Raw genomic sequence first — 11,740 nt, 5'->3', positions numbered from 1 at the left:
CAAATTTTAAAAGTTAATACTGAGGATGACTCTAATTTAATAAGCCCATTTTCTCAGCGGCGAAGTACTCCTCATTTGTGCAAGAGGTCTTGTATTCAATTGTGCAAGATGTCTTTGGAAAAATGAAGAGAGATAGCTCCCTAGCAATAGATTGTGTGAAGCACTCTGTTTCCATTGGAGGGCTAAAAAACTCCAAAATTAAAAAATAATTTGGCTATTTAATACTCCCTCCGTCCCATAATATAAGAACGTTTTTGCCACTACACTAGTGGCAAAACGGTTCTTATATTATGGGACAGAGGAAGTATTTACAAAATAAAAGGAGTTTTTTGGAATGTGTGAGGTTTGGGTATGTTAGGGGAATGATCATAGAAGATAGAATAGATTTTATTGGCCCCTTGAAAACCATAAAACAAAAGTACTCCAGAAGACAATTGCATTCCCATAGTTGCCGCAAAAAAAAATTGCATTCCCATAGTAGAGGGAAAAACTTTGAATGGCACTAGAATCCCGCTAGGGGCTGCCCCAATTGGAAGGGAAAGCTAGTTTCCTCGATTACTCCCTCCGTTCTTAAATACTTGTCTTTCTAGGCATTTTAACAAGTGACTACATTACAGAGTAAAATAAGTTAAAACATGTCTACATACATCCGTATGTAGTAGTAGTCATTCAAAATGTCTAGAAAGACAAATATTTAGGAACGGAGGAAGTACTAGCTAGAGTTTATCATGGTAATTCCATACAATGTTTGGTGGGTAGTGATGAGCACTGGTTACTTCGATTCTCACATTTATACTTGAAATTTTCGAGAGTACAGATACGGAAACGCCCACAAGACATATGAATGAAAGTCTACATGGTAAAAGTCACAACTGGAAATACACATAGGACAAGCAACATGGCAGAATAAAGGGTCAGATTTGACGACTCCATAACACGGGCAGAAAGCTTTATATCAATTTTAAAGATCTCATGTTCATCAACATGGGTGTGCATTCCAGTCCCACCGCCACCTGGTGGTCAAAATGTGCGTACTGGGGTTTTCCAGCAACCGAATCAAAAGACTGACAAAGATTTCTAGTGATATGAAACCCATATCATGAAAACGAAATTCGCAAGATAATTGTCTCGTGGATCACACCCCATCAAACCAGAGTGACTATTAATGTCTAATCTTCTTATTTTACTGCAAAATGAATTCACTGGCCATGACAAGATCATAGCATCATCATGCCCGTTCAAGAGGAGGTGGCTTTCTTCAGGTACGCAATGAGATCAGCACGGTCCTGCGGCTTCTTCAGCCCAGGGAAGACCATCTTGGTTCCAGGAATGTACTGCATGGGAATAACAAGGTTTGGGTTAACAAGATACATTTCAAGAGAAGAGAATTGTTAAGGGCATGCTACGAACTGAGTGCGAGCATACAAGCTGATGCTAAATACATCAAGGCAAAACCATTTATCAGGACATCAGCCAGAATATGAATCAAGGATTATGTAAACAAGCTTACAGTTCCCAAAAACAAAACTGTCCATATAGATAATACAGTACAAATTATAATCCAGAGAAGAACACAGCCAACCATTCAAACATGGCCAGAAGGAAATCAGATACACTACAGCAGGACTACCTTCAGATTTGTTTTGGAATGCTTGGACATAACTACCAATAAGAGGTGATGTCTGGACTTTGGATAGTGGAATATGCAAGTAACCAAAACATCAACACAGTTTAATCAGAAACCTAGGTGCTGTTTGGCATATCTCCATAGGCTTCTCTACAGCTTTTCAACACATGAAATTCATTGATGTAATCACAAATTAGGTAACATAGGTCCCTAGATTATGCATACACTAGTGATGCAGACAAGCTTCTATACAGTTTTGCACGCAAGTACATATCACAATTTGAGAATACTTCATATATTGTCATCCTCACAAAGGAGTGAACCCAAAATATGATCATAGAGTGGAGAACACAGGTTGCTATCAAAGGCATCCTAGAGTACAACACAACCACAAGTAAATGGAACTTCTGAAGTAATGTAAGTGATCAATAAGCATACCTTCTTAGGATTAAGCAAGTAGTCATACAGAGTGTTCTCCTCCCACTCCACAGCCTTGTTCTTGTTTGCCGCAGAGTAGGAGTAACCAGCGGTGGTACCCGACTGCCTCCCAAACAGACCATGCAAGTTTGGACCTGCAAGGACAAACAAAATGCTTAATATCAACAACAACCTTCTATCATATGCTCATGCATACATAGTAAGATGGGATGTGATGGAGGTTGAATCCTAAACGGACCATCTATTTAACACGGTAGCTAATCATTTTTAAGAAACCCTGTGCTACATAACAAATCATTAAAATAACCAGAAATGTAACAAAACTGGTCCATTTCGGACCGCTTGCGTCCCACATCAGAGACTAAGGAAATATGCATGCCTTCTATCAATCCCAGAATAAGCAGATCCCTAACATCATATATCAGATGATCGCAATGAAATAGTCACAAGCACGGCCAATAACATCAGCAAATTAATCTCGATCAGAGAGAGCACAGCAGCAGCAGCCTAATCGCACTAAGCAGGCGATTCAAAGCAACAAACAATCGCGGAGGCAAGCCCTGCTGCAACAGATCACGATTCGAGCAATAGGTAATCTCTAGCAAATATAGATTTACAATACAGCAAGCACCAGAAATCGGGAAGAAACATCTCGCCATCGACTGCTAAGCATAAGCAGAGCTACGAATCCAGTGCTCAATCGACCGCCCCATCACAAACCGCGACAGATCTAAGCGCTACTTCCGACAGCAGAAAGGGCACACACAAAGATCTATCCGCGCAGCATCCGATCTGATCTCAACCACCGCCCCACACGCGCAGATCGAAGGAGCCATTCGGATCTCCCGCGCCCAACACGGCGAGGGACAGGCGAGAATAGATAAACACGCTGAGGCGTTGGGCGGAGACCGGCGGTGGAGGCGCCATACCTTGCTTGTGGCCGGCGCCGGCGTCGACGGTGTGGCACTGGGCGCACTTGGTCTTGAAGATCTTGGCGCCCGCGTCGGGGTTGCCGGGGGGAGCCTCGGAGAAGGAAGCCATCGCCGCCGCCGCCGCCGCCGCAGAGACTCGCCGGAGGACTCGAGGGGGGGAGGCCAAGTGAAACTTTTGCTCGCCTTTCTGGCTGCGGGCGACTTCGTGGGGAAGGTGTTGTATAGACCGGTCTAGCGGCGCGGCGGGGCGCGGAAGTACGGGAATGCCCCTGGGGCCTCGCGAGCGCTAGGCACGTGGGCGGGGGTGTTTCGGGAAAAAGAGGAGGTTCCGGAAGGTTTCCGTGGCTTGGAGGAAAAGAAAGGGAAGGGGGTGGGCGGCGCGTGGACGGTGAGCGTGGACACCAGACGCTCCGCTCGGTGTTGGGCGCCCACCAACTAGGGCTTCCCGTGGACCGGGTCTTTTCTTCTGTTTTTCTATGGTGCACCGGGTCTATCGACTCTGCTTTGGGGTCAAAGCGCTCCACTCGTGTCGTCGGATGGGGGAAAGGGGAATCGTGGCCGTTCGTGGGCAGGGCGTAGGTGTACGAACGATCCTGGTTGAAATTAGGTATAGGTCTGATTTTACGAGTGTGGCAAAATGCGTGGAGAAATGGAGATCAAGGAGAATCCTTGCAATTTCTTTTGTGTAAAAAGGTCCCTGCCATATTTTAAGTCTTATATAGGTCCTTACAAAACATAATCATCATAAAGAAAAATGAAAGTGTATTGAAAGCCTTGAATGTGTTGATGTCTTTTTCCTCCTGCATCCGGTGACAGTGCGCCGTGATCATATCTCGATGTCGCATCTGGGTCTCCACCTTATGAGAGCAAACTTTTTAAAACCAAGGAGCCTGTAGAAGCAGCGGTCGAAAAATCATCGATGTAGACCAACACACGTCGATGGCCACGATCTCGCATATCACTGTCCAAGGGAAGAAAAAAATCAACGATAAAGAATAAGGGGCATGTAGAAACTCTGAAGACCAGGAAAGCAAGAGAATCCAGATGAATCCACTGGAAACATAAAACCGAACGGGCCCGAAGGACCCATCAGAGACACAACTCATCATGTACTCTGCCGATGATAAACACACCAATGGAATGGGGAAAGAACGAGAAGAAAATTATTCCCCCAAACCAAACACAAGGATTTCCTGATGTAAACCTGGAAAAAAAAACACTCGAGCTCGCCGTCGTCGAGGACCTTGCATCGACGCCCTTTTCTCTGGCCAGGCCAGGCTAGGCCGCCATTGAGGATCGTCGCGCTGAATATGTGACCCACCGGCCACCGTTTGATCACTCATCACATCACCGTCGCCGTCCTACGGCTGTCCACCAGCTCCTCCATACCGACTCCCGACGTGCAACAGCCCCTCCAACACCACTGGGGTCTGGGGCTTTGCCCCGCGACACACCCCGGTGGCGGCTAATGCCCGCGGCGTGCCTCTCTCACGAGATTAGTCTAGAACCCATGCATCCTGTGTAGTAAGGTTTTCAATTTAGTACGGCTAAAATGTGCAAAATTTGCCAATAGAAACAGTGGGGTTCCTTTGCATCCTGGTCGACTGGCCATAATAACAGCTGAAACAAGAGATCGGGTACATCATTTCTGCTGATCAGCTTGACGCATGGTGATAGATCCAGACCGCCGGTCGTCCTTGTCGATCGAACCGAACAAAGGCTTGCAATCAGCTCCAAAGAAAGACAAGAAAACACCATACATGAACAATTGCATCTACGGATCAAACATGAACATTGTCAACAGGTGGAGAAGCACTCCCCTGAACTTCCCGAGCTTTCCTGGGGGTCAGTGTTCTTCAACTAAAGCTCAAATTCATTTCAGGTATTTACAACGTTCTAGGTAGGGGTAAATCTTGGCAGTAGAGCTACGGCGGCATTAGTGGATATGATACACGTAGGTACATACGCTACTACGGTTAACAGGTGACAAAAGTGGTGGTGGTAGCGACGCAGGCCAGCATCAACCGTGGGCACGGGGAATAGCACGGATGATGCTTAGGCTGCGTGGAGTTGCATCCGATTCCTTCACGGGTTCAAAGCTATCTTGTTCAGCAGGATCCTAGAGGATGGAGACCTGGGGCTGGGTTAGTGCCAGTGTGGAGTAGAAGCCCTGCATGGACAAAGATTCATGTATGTTAAGTCATATGCCATAGGCAGATGTTGGACACAGCAAGTTATAATGAGGGATGACAATATTAAGCGTTTTGTTCAGGCAAATGTTTTCTGGTGCTCATGATCAAATTGCTTACTTTGGCTTTCTACCACCAACAGACAATTTATTGGGGCTTGGCTTGCTCGGCGACTGGGATGCCCCGCGTGGTGGGGGAGGCGGTGGCGGCTGCAGAATCAAGTGAGCAAAAGGTCAAATCTAATGTAAAGATACACCGTAAATTATGTATCTGATCATGAATATCTTTTAGATCAACAGTTATTATTCTGTAGCAAAATAAAAGCACATACATTTGGTACCCTTGTCTTTGCGCTTCCGGTCTGCAAAGGAGTTGCATTCTTTGATGCAAATACTCGAGATCCAACTGTCTCCTGAATGCCCTACAAAAGAATCACAATAGCAATTACATCTCTGCCTCTCTGGTGCTTATTCTTGAACTTCCACTCTCTTGTTATATTATAATTATATTATTTCTTTACCGATAAGATCATGATGTACCATGGGTGAATGTAAAATTCTATTCAAAGTCTCATAATGAGGTGTAAACTGTATGCATAATGTAGAATATGTTCTAAATTTCATGCTTCCTTGCAGCAACTGACACGCTCAAAGAAGAATAACTATCAGCATAGTGTGAGTCTGTAGAGAAGCATTCATATATAGACAAAACAAATCATGCAATCAGCTTATCAGCTTAGCAAGAAAATGAGCACAATGCTGTGATCAAAATAACCAATGGCACCGAATGAAAACAAGGTCACACTTAGTTACCTGCTTATTTGGCTTTCTGATGTTCTCTACGACTCGATTGGCTCCAACATTCGAAGTCAAAACTTTCCTTGGAGGAAGATTAACAGAACTACACAAATAAGAGTGGTAATTGTTATTAGCAGAATGATTAAACCAAATTTGATAATCCAAACCATTACAGCTGCGTAACAAAATTAGCACCTAGATTTTAGTTTCCCGCCAACTTGGAGTTCTAACCTTTCCTTAGCATAGCTGCCAAATGATGCAAAAAGAAGAAATCAAATATGGTACAAAAACAATTAAGCATACATGTCTGTAAGTCTGTACTGGTACCTTTTCATCTCTGGTTTGCTAGTTTTAACAAGATTTCGAGTAATTGCCTTCTGGGGAGTAGCCTGCATGAGAAACAGAGAGGAAACAGTCAGAAATGTGTATGTTAATTATGTGTTATGGTGAGAGAAGGGATTGGAACGTACCGCTGTGGCCATAGCACCATTTGAATTACCCGGCATTGCTCTCAACCTTATTGGTGTTTTTGGATCCAATTTCAGGGTATTCTCTTTGGCAACAGCTCGTCTTTCTCCCGTTGAAGGGCGACAAGGCGTGATGGCAACATCAGCATGCTTTGCTGCACTTCCCCTGCTGAGGCATGGTTCAGGAGTTGAAGGGCAACAAGGGTTGCCAACATTAGCATGCTTAAGCCCATTGTCTCTGGCAACAGGGCGTCTCTCAGCAGTAGAAGGCCTGCGAAGAGGAACAACATCGGCATGCTTTGGAGCAGCTTCTCTTTTTATAGGGCGCCTCTCAGCAGTAGATGGTCTTCGCAGGGTGACAACATCAGCATTCTTCTCTGCAATCCCTCTTGCGACAGGCCGCCTTTCAGCACTAGATGGCCAACATGGACTGGCAATACCAGCAAGCTTTGGTGCTACCTCTCTGCGTGTAGGGCGCCTTTCGGCAGTAGAAGGTCGTTGTGGGGTAGCAATGTTGGCATGCTTAGGCGCTGGCTCTTTGGTGGTAAGGCGCCTATCAGGAGTAGATGGTCGGCGTGGGGTAGCAATGTTAGCATTATTTGGTGCCGGCTCTTTGGTGATAGGGCGCCTATCAGCTGTAGATGGCCGGCGTGGGGTAGCTACGTTGGCATGCTTTGGTGCCAGCTCTTTGGTTATAGCGCGCCTTTCAGCAGTAGATGGTCGACATGGGCTAGCAATGTTTGTTTGATTTTCTGCCAGGTCTCTAGTGGCAAGGCGTCTTTCAGCAGTAGAGGGGCGACATGAGTTAGCAATTCCAGCAGGGTTCCGTGAACCGTCTCTGGTGACAGGCCGTCGTTCCCTGGTGGAGGGCCGTTGCGATGCTGCTGAGGAAGGTCTTCTAAGAGCTATGGCACCAGGATCTTCTTTGGGCACACGTTTGGTTCTTCCCATGGTGCCAATCACATTGGTGGTTGCTGCTTTTGGATTCCGCAATGATTGAATATTTCCAGGCTTGGTTTTCTGATTTATCACAATGGGCTTGGCTGATTCAGGACCCTGAAAATTGTTCATGAAAACCATATTATTAGTTTCAGGGAAATGTTTCTGTTCTGTGACATATCATAAATGCAGGTATTTATTTTGTGCCTTGCATGATTGAGCAGTTGGTCATCATTATGGGGTCCAGGCCATTATGCTAGTTATCAGAAAACAAGGCAAATGTAGATAGCAGCAAATAATTCGAAGTTCTAACAAGATAAACACCAGACCACGATGAAAAAGTTTACCTTACTGACAACTGTGTGATCAGGATTATAACTAGAAGTCATCTTGACCGTCTTTGGAATAATTTTTGAAGCTTGACTAATCCGGGAGCATTTCTCAATAATTCTCTTAGGGGTCATCGTAGCTTCATTGGGCATCAGCAGATCATCTTGACCACATTTAGCATTTTGTTTATCACTGCTTGCATTTTCTCTGGTTTCTTCGCCAATTATCTGTAAGCCTCCAACTGGTGAAGAACGAGTCAATGTGGAAATTCCATTACCTATGCTCTCATTGTGATCCTTGTAGCATCCCAGTCGATGCTCAGGTGTGGTCTCGGCTGCTATTTGTCCCATGGAATCATCAACATGAGTTCCAGATCCAGCAGGAGATGCATGCTTTGCAACTGGTTCGTCTTCTCCTGTCTGACTAGAATCACTACCATCGCCACTGTACTCTAGATTCAGTTCAGTTTGTTGGTTTTGTTGTTCTAAAGCCTTTAGCTCCCTAATCCTCTTAAAGTATTCTTCAAAGTATGCCTTCTTCTTAGCAACTAATCCATTGAATTTAACAAACTCCTCAGTGCGCCTGTCATTGGTAAAAACAGACCACTTTTCCCATGCTAGCGATTCCAAATCGAATCTTCCAAAAGATATGGAACCATGGTCAAACACTTGCGTTGTTCCCTAAGGGCAGAAATAACACAGATATAAGAAGAGTGAGATTATTGACAAAGGTATTGATTCTTCACTTACAGATGGCAACAATTAGCTCTTTATAAAAAGCCTGGTTCAGACTACTAACTATTACAGAGATGTCTGACAGTAGTTAGCATGGATTTTCTAGCAATTTCAGTTGCAACAGGTAGATAGGCACTTGCCAGTTCATAGATCTACTATCAATCTTTACTTAGACTGAGGATCATATATATATTGATAAAAAAATAAAGGTTCTTACCAGACAGGCCTACGTAATACAAAATAAAAATAGTAATTACCATGGAAATTGGCCCTTTTATTATAATCCAGGTAAATTCTTTGTCTGAAATTAGCCATACTATGATACTATGGAAGTGTAATTACCTGAGAGGTATCCTGTCCAGATGATTCCTCATGCGGCCACGCAAAACAGTTTTGATTGACCTCTGTCGCCATAGTACATTGCATGCCTAATTCATTAAACTACAATCCCTGCAAAATCGAACCAGCCATAAGCATAAGAAGAAGATACTAACAAGAGTCATCCACTGCTTTTTTAGAACTACTCCCTCCGTCCCAAAATTCTTGTCTTAGATTTATCTAGATACGGATGTATCTAATACTAAAACGTAACTAGAGTCATCCAGAACGGACGTATCTAATACTAAAACGTAATACTAAAACGGATGCTTTTTTAGAACTACTCCCTCCGTCCCAAAATTCTTGTCTTAAATTTGTCTAAATACGGATGTATCTAGTTACGTTTTAGTATTAGATACATCCGTATCTAGATAAATCTAAGACAAGAATTTTGGGACGGAGGGAGTACTATCTAGTGTTTTTTCAGCAAATTCAGGATTCAGATATTTGGAGCTAGGTCCACTGGAAAATCTCAAAACCCGACAGTGGCATCTCTGACAAGAACAGGTGCTATCTAGCAAGGAAGAATCAGATCCTGTCTAGTAAAAGGCTAAAAGCTTAAAAATAATATCACCAATCATCCTGCTGAAAGTGGCAATCCCCCCAAGTCCACTATTTGGAACCAACAATTTTCCATCGCAGCAAATCAATTCATGAACCCTGATCATTTCCAACTGCACCGTTGGGCCCTTGACACCTACCTTCGGAAGACAACATGTCACCAACACGAAATTTGTGCATTCGACAACTAGTCAAACAAGCAAACGTAACCCCACGGGAAATGATTGCATTATTTTCCCCTAAAATAACCAAGATAAGTTCTTGCAACTAGAGGATACGAGTGACAATTCGGAAAAGAAATGCGCAAAGAACTCACGCTAAAACACTTCAGCGGAACTGCAAGAACGAATGGTCGCTCAAACTGCTGAAAACCCTACCCCCGGTATGGACTTGCAGGAAAATCACGACCGAATCTAGAAACTTTTGAAGGGAATTTTTCAGAAATCACGCCGCAGATTACGCCCTTGCCAAATTAGGGCGGATCTAGGTGGTGTGCCGGGCGCGCACCCAAAATTCGCGGGTATCAATCAGTTTGGGTTTAAGCAAGCAAAAATCACAGGAGGAGAAAAGGCTCATACCTCAAGAAAGCGACGCCCAATATCGCTGGCGCAGCGGAGCGGAGCGGAGCGGAGCGGAGCGGAGGCAGCACAGCAGGGCCGCGACGAGGTAGAACAGCGGGACGGCGCGGCGGAAGGAAGCAAGGGAGCCCTAGGGCACAGCGGAGGCGCGCTGCGGGGGAGAATCTAGACCCGCATTGGGCCGGCGTGGAGCCTGGGGTAGGCCAGGGGCGAGAGGAAAGAAAGGTACAGTACAAGATGGTGGAGAGGGGAGGAGAAGGGAAAGTGTAGCTGCGGAGTAGAGGTACGAGATGCTGGCGGCTCGGACAGGGAGCCCCGACCCCCACCGTCGAGCACGGGCCTGGAACCGGCCGGCGGTCCGGCGAGCGCGGCGCGGCAGATCCGGGGGAGGGAGGAACCGCTGGGGCGAGCAAGAACTGTGGGCTGTGACCGCCCGCTCTCCCTTCTCTCCGGTGGCGAGCGCCCCGTGGTGTCTGCGCTCTGGCTTTGCCCTACGGTTGGGCGTACCGAAAGAGAGAGAGAGGATTTGATTTGTTTCTACCGCGGCTGGTGGCGGCGTTTACGAGCGTTTATTGCTGCTGCGACGGGGAGGGGAGCGGGGCGGGGGAGCGGGGGAGGGAGGGGATACTTTCCTTGCGTACTTGGGGCCGGATTAGGTGGGTGTTAGCGGGGACGACAGTGTGTGAGTGAGTGTCAAGTTTTACTAACCGTTGGGGCCGAGAGGGCTACTCGCCTCTCTCTTCTTTTTAAAATAAAACCTGGCCACACCCTATTGTACTACTACTTTTTTCATTTTTTGGATTTATGTAATGTGAACTGTGGTTATAGAAACAGATAAATACAGGAGGGTAACTATGTGAATTGTAGAAAAAAATCCAGATTAGGTGCGAGCAATACAAATATTCGGCTATGAAAAGACTGAAAGGGAACCACCGCAGTGGCACCTGCCGAGCTCCACCTCTGTAACACCCCGGATATGATTTACCCAATATGTAATCCAACTCTTGCCGTTTCCGGCGTTAAGTTATTTTTATTTGCTCGGGTTCGGGTTTTTGTCTCCGTGTGTTGTTATCATTGTCATGCATCTCATATCATGTCATCATGTGCATTGCATTTGCATACGTGTTCATCTCATGCATCCGAGCATTTTCCCCGTTGTCCGTTTTGCATTCCGACGCTTCGTTCTCCTCCGATGGTCAATTCTACCTTTCTTTCGTGTGTGGAGATTAAACATTTCCGGATTGGACCGAGACTTGCCAAGCGGTCTTGGTTTACTACCGGTAGACCGCCTGTCAAGTTTCGTACCATTTGGACTTCGTTTGATGCTCCAACGGTTAACCGAGGTACCGAGAAGGCCTCGTGTGTGTTGCAGCCCAACACCCCTTCATTTTGACCCAAAACCCTCTCCATCATCTAGAGTGTTCGATCACGATCGCGTGGCCGAAAACCGCACCTCATTTGGACACTCCTAGCTCCCTCTACCTCTATATAAAGAACACCCCAAAAATCTCCTTCTCCTTCCTCCCGAAAACCTAGCTCCTCGTCCACCGCGCCGCGCCGGACAAAATCCGCGCCGACGGACATTGTCCGCCCGATCCGCCGCCGCCTCTCCCGTCGCGCCACGTGGCACGCCCCGTCGCCGCCGCTCCGGCCCGAGTCGGGCCCCCGCGAGCCCGTCGCCCACGCCGCCCGGTGGTCTCTCCTCCGCCGGCCTGCTCCGCCGTCCGCCGCCACCACCTCGTCGCCGGCCGCCGCGCCGCCTCCCGGTCC

General features: G+C 46.4%; 2 protein-coding genes across 2 annotated transcripts; both read right to left on the bottom strand.

The window, feature by feature from the left end:
* Window positions 1–919: 919 nt before the first annotated feature.
* Window positions 920–3,199, bottom strand: LOC119280040 (cytochrome c). Its single transcript, XM_037561044.1, has 3 exons — window positions 2,995–3,199; window positions 2,066–2,199; window positions 920–1,334 (listed from the first exon to the last, which is right to left on the bottom strand). The coding sequence occupies exons 1-3, from the start codon at window positions 3,104–3,106 to the stop codon at window positions 1,239–1,241; spliced, it is 342 nt and encodes a 113-aa protein (XP_037416941.1). The 5' UTR covers window positions 3,107–3,199; the 3' UTR covers window positions 920–1,238.
* Window positions 3,200–4,739: 1,540 nt separating this feature from the next.
* Window positions 4,740–10,524, bottom strand: LOC119280029 (proteoglycan 4-like). The gene is made up of 10 exons (XM_037561036.1): window positions 9,971–10,524; window positions 8,796–8,903; window positions 7,737–8,399; window positions 6,454–7,506; window positions 6,311–6,372; window positions 6,179–6,229; window positions 5,999–6,086; window positions 5,518–5,607; window positions 5,307–5,395; window positions 4,740–5,167 (listed from the first exon to the last, which is right to left on the bottom strand). Exons 2-10 carry the CDS (start codon window positions 8,877–8,879, stop codon window positions 5,143–5,145), a joined length of 2,205 nt encoding a protein of 734 aa, XP_037416933.1. The 5' UTR covers window positions 8,880–8,903; window positions 9,971–10,524; the 3' UTR covers window positions 4,740–5,142.
* Window positions 10,525–11,740: the final 1,216 nt, after the last annotated feature.

Source organism: Triticum dicoccoides, chromosome 1A (assembly GCF_002162155.2).
Source record: "Triticum dicoccoides isolate Atlit2015 ecotype Zavitan chromosome 1A, WEW_v2.0, whole genome shotgun sequence".
Taxonomy (NCBI): domain Eukaryota; kingdom Viridiplantae; phylum Streptophyta; class Magnoliopsida; order Poales; family Poaceae; genus Triticum; species Triticum dicoccoides.
Note: the sequence above shows the minus strand (reverse complement) of the source record. Positions and strands in the feature narration are given on the sequence as shown.

What these genes read in the sequence shown, in the direction of transcription:
- LOC119280040 (XM_037561044.1), bottom strand. Translation starts at nt 3,106, where the DNA reads ATGGCTTCCTTCTCCGAGGCTCCCCCCGGCAACCCCGACGCGGGCGCC. An exon ending in CGGCGCCGGCCACAAGCAAG is followed by an intron (nt 2,200 to 2,994) that starts GTATGGCGCCTC and finishes TTGTCCTTGCAG; the next exon opens with GTCCAAACTTGCATGGTCTG. An exon ending in ACTTGCTTAATCCTAAGAAG is followed by an intron (nt 1,335 to 2,065) that starts GTATGCTTATTG and finishes ATTCCCATGCAG; the next exon opens with TACATTCCTGGAACCAAGAT.
- LOC119280029 (XM_037561036.1), bottom strand. Translation starts at nt 8,879, where the DNA reads ATGCAATGTACTATGGCGACAGAGGTCAATCAAAACTGTTTTGCGTGG. An exon ending in AGCAAACCAGAGATGAAAAG is followed by an intron (nt 6,230 to 6,310) that starts GTACCAGTACAG and finishes ATCATTTGGCAG; the next exon opens with CTATGCTAAGGAAAGGTTAG. An exon ending in GTTGGTGGTAGAAAGCCAAA is followed by an intron (nt 5,168 to 5,306) that starts GTAAGCAATTTG and finishes TTGTCCATGCAG; the next exon opens with GGCTTCTACTCCACACTGGC.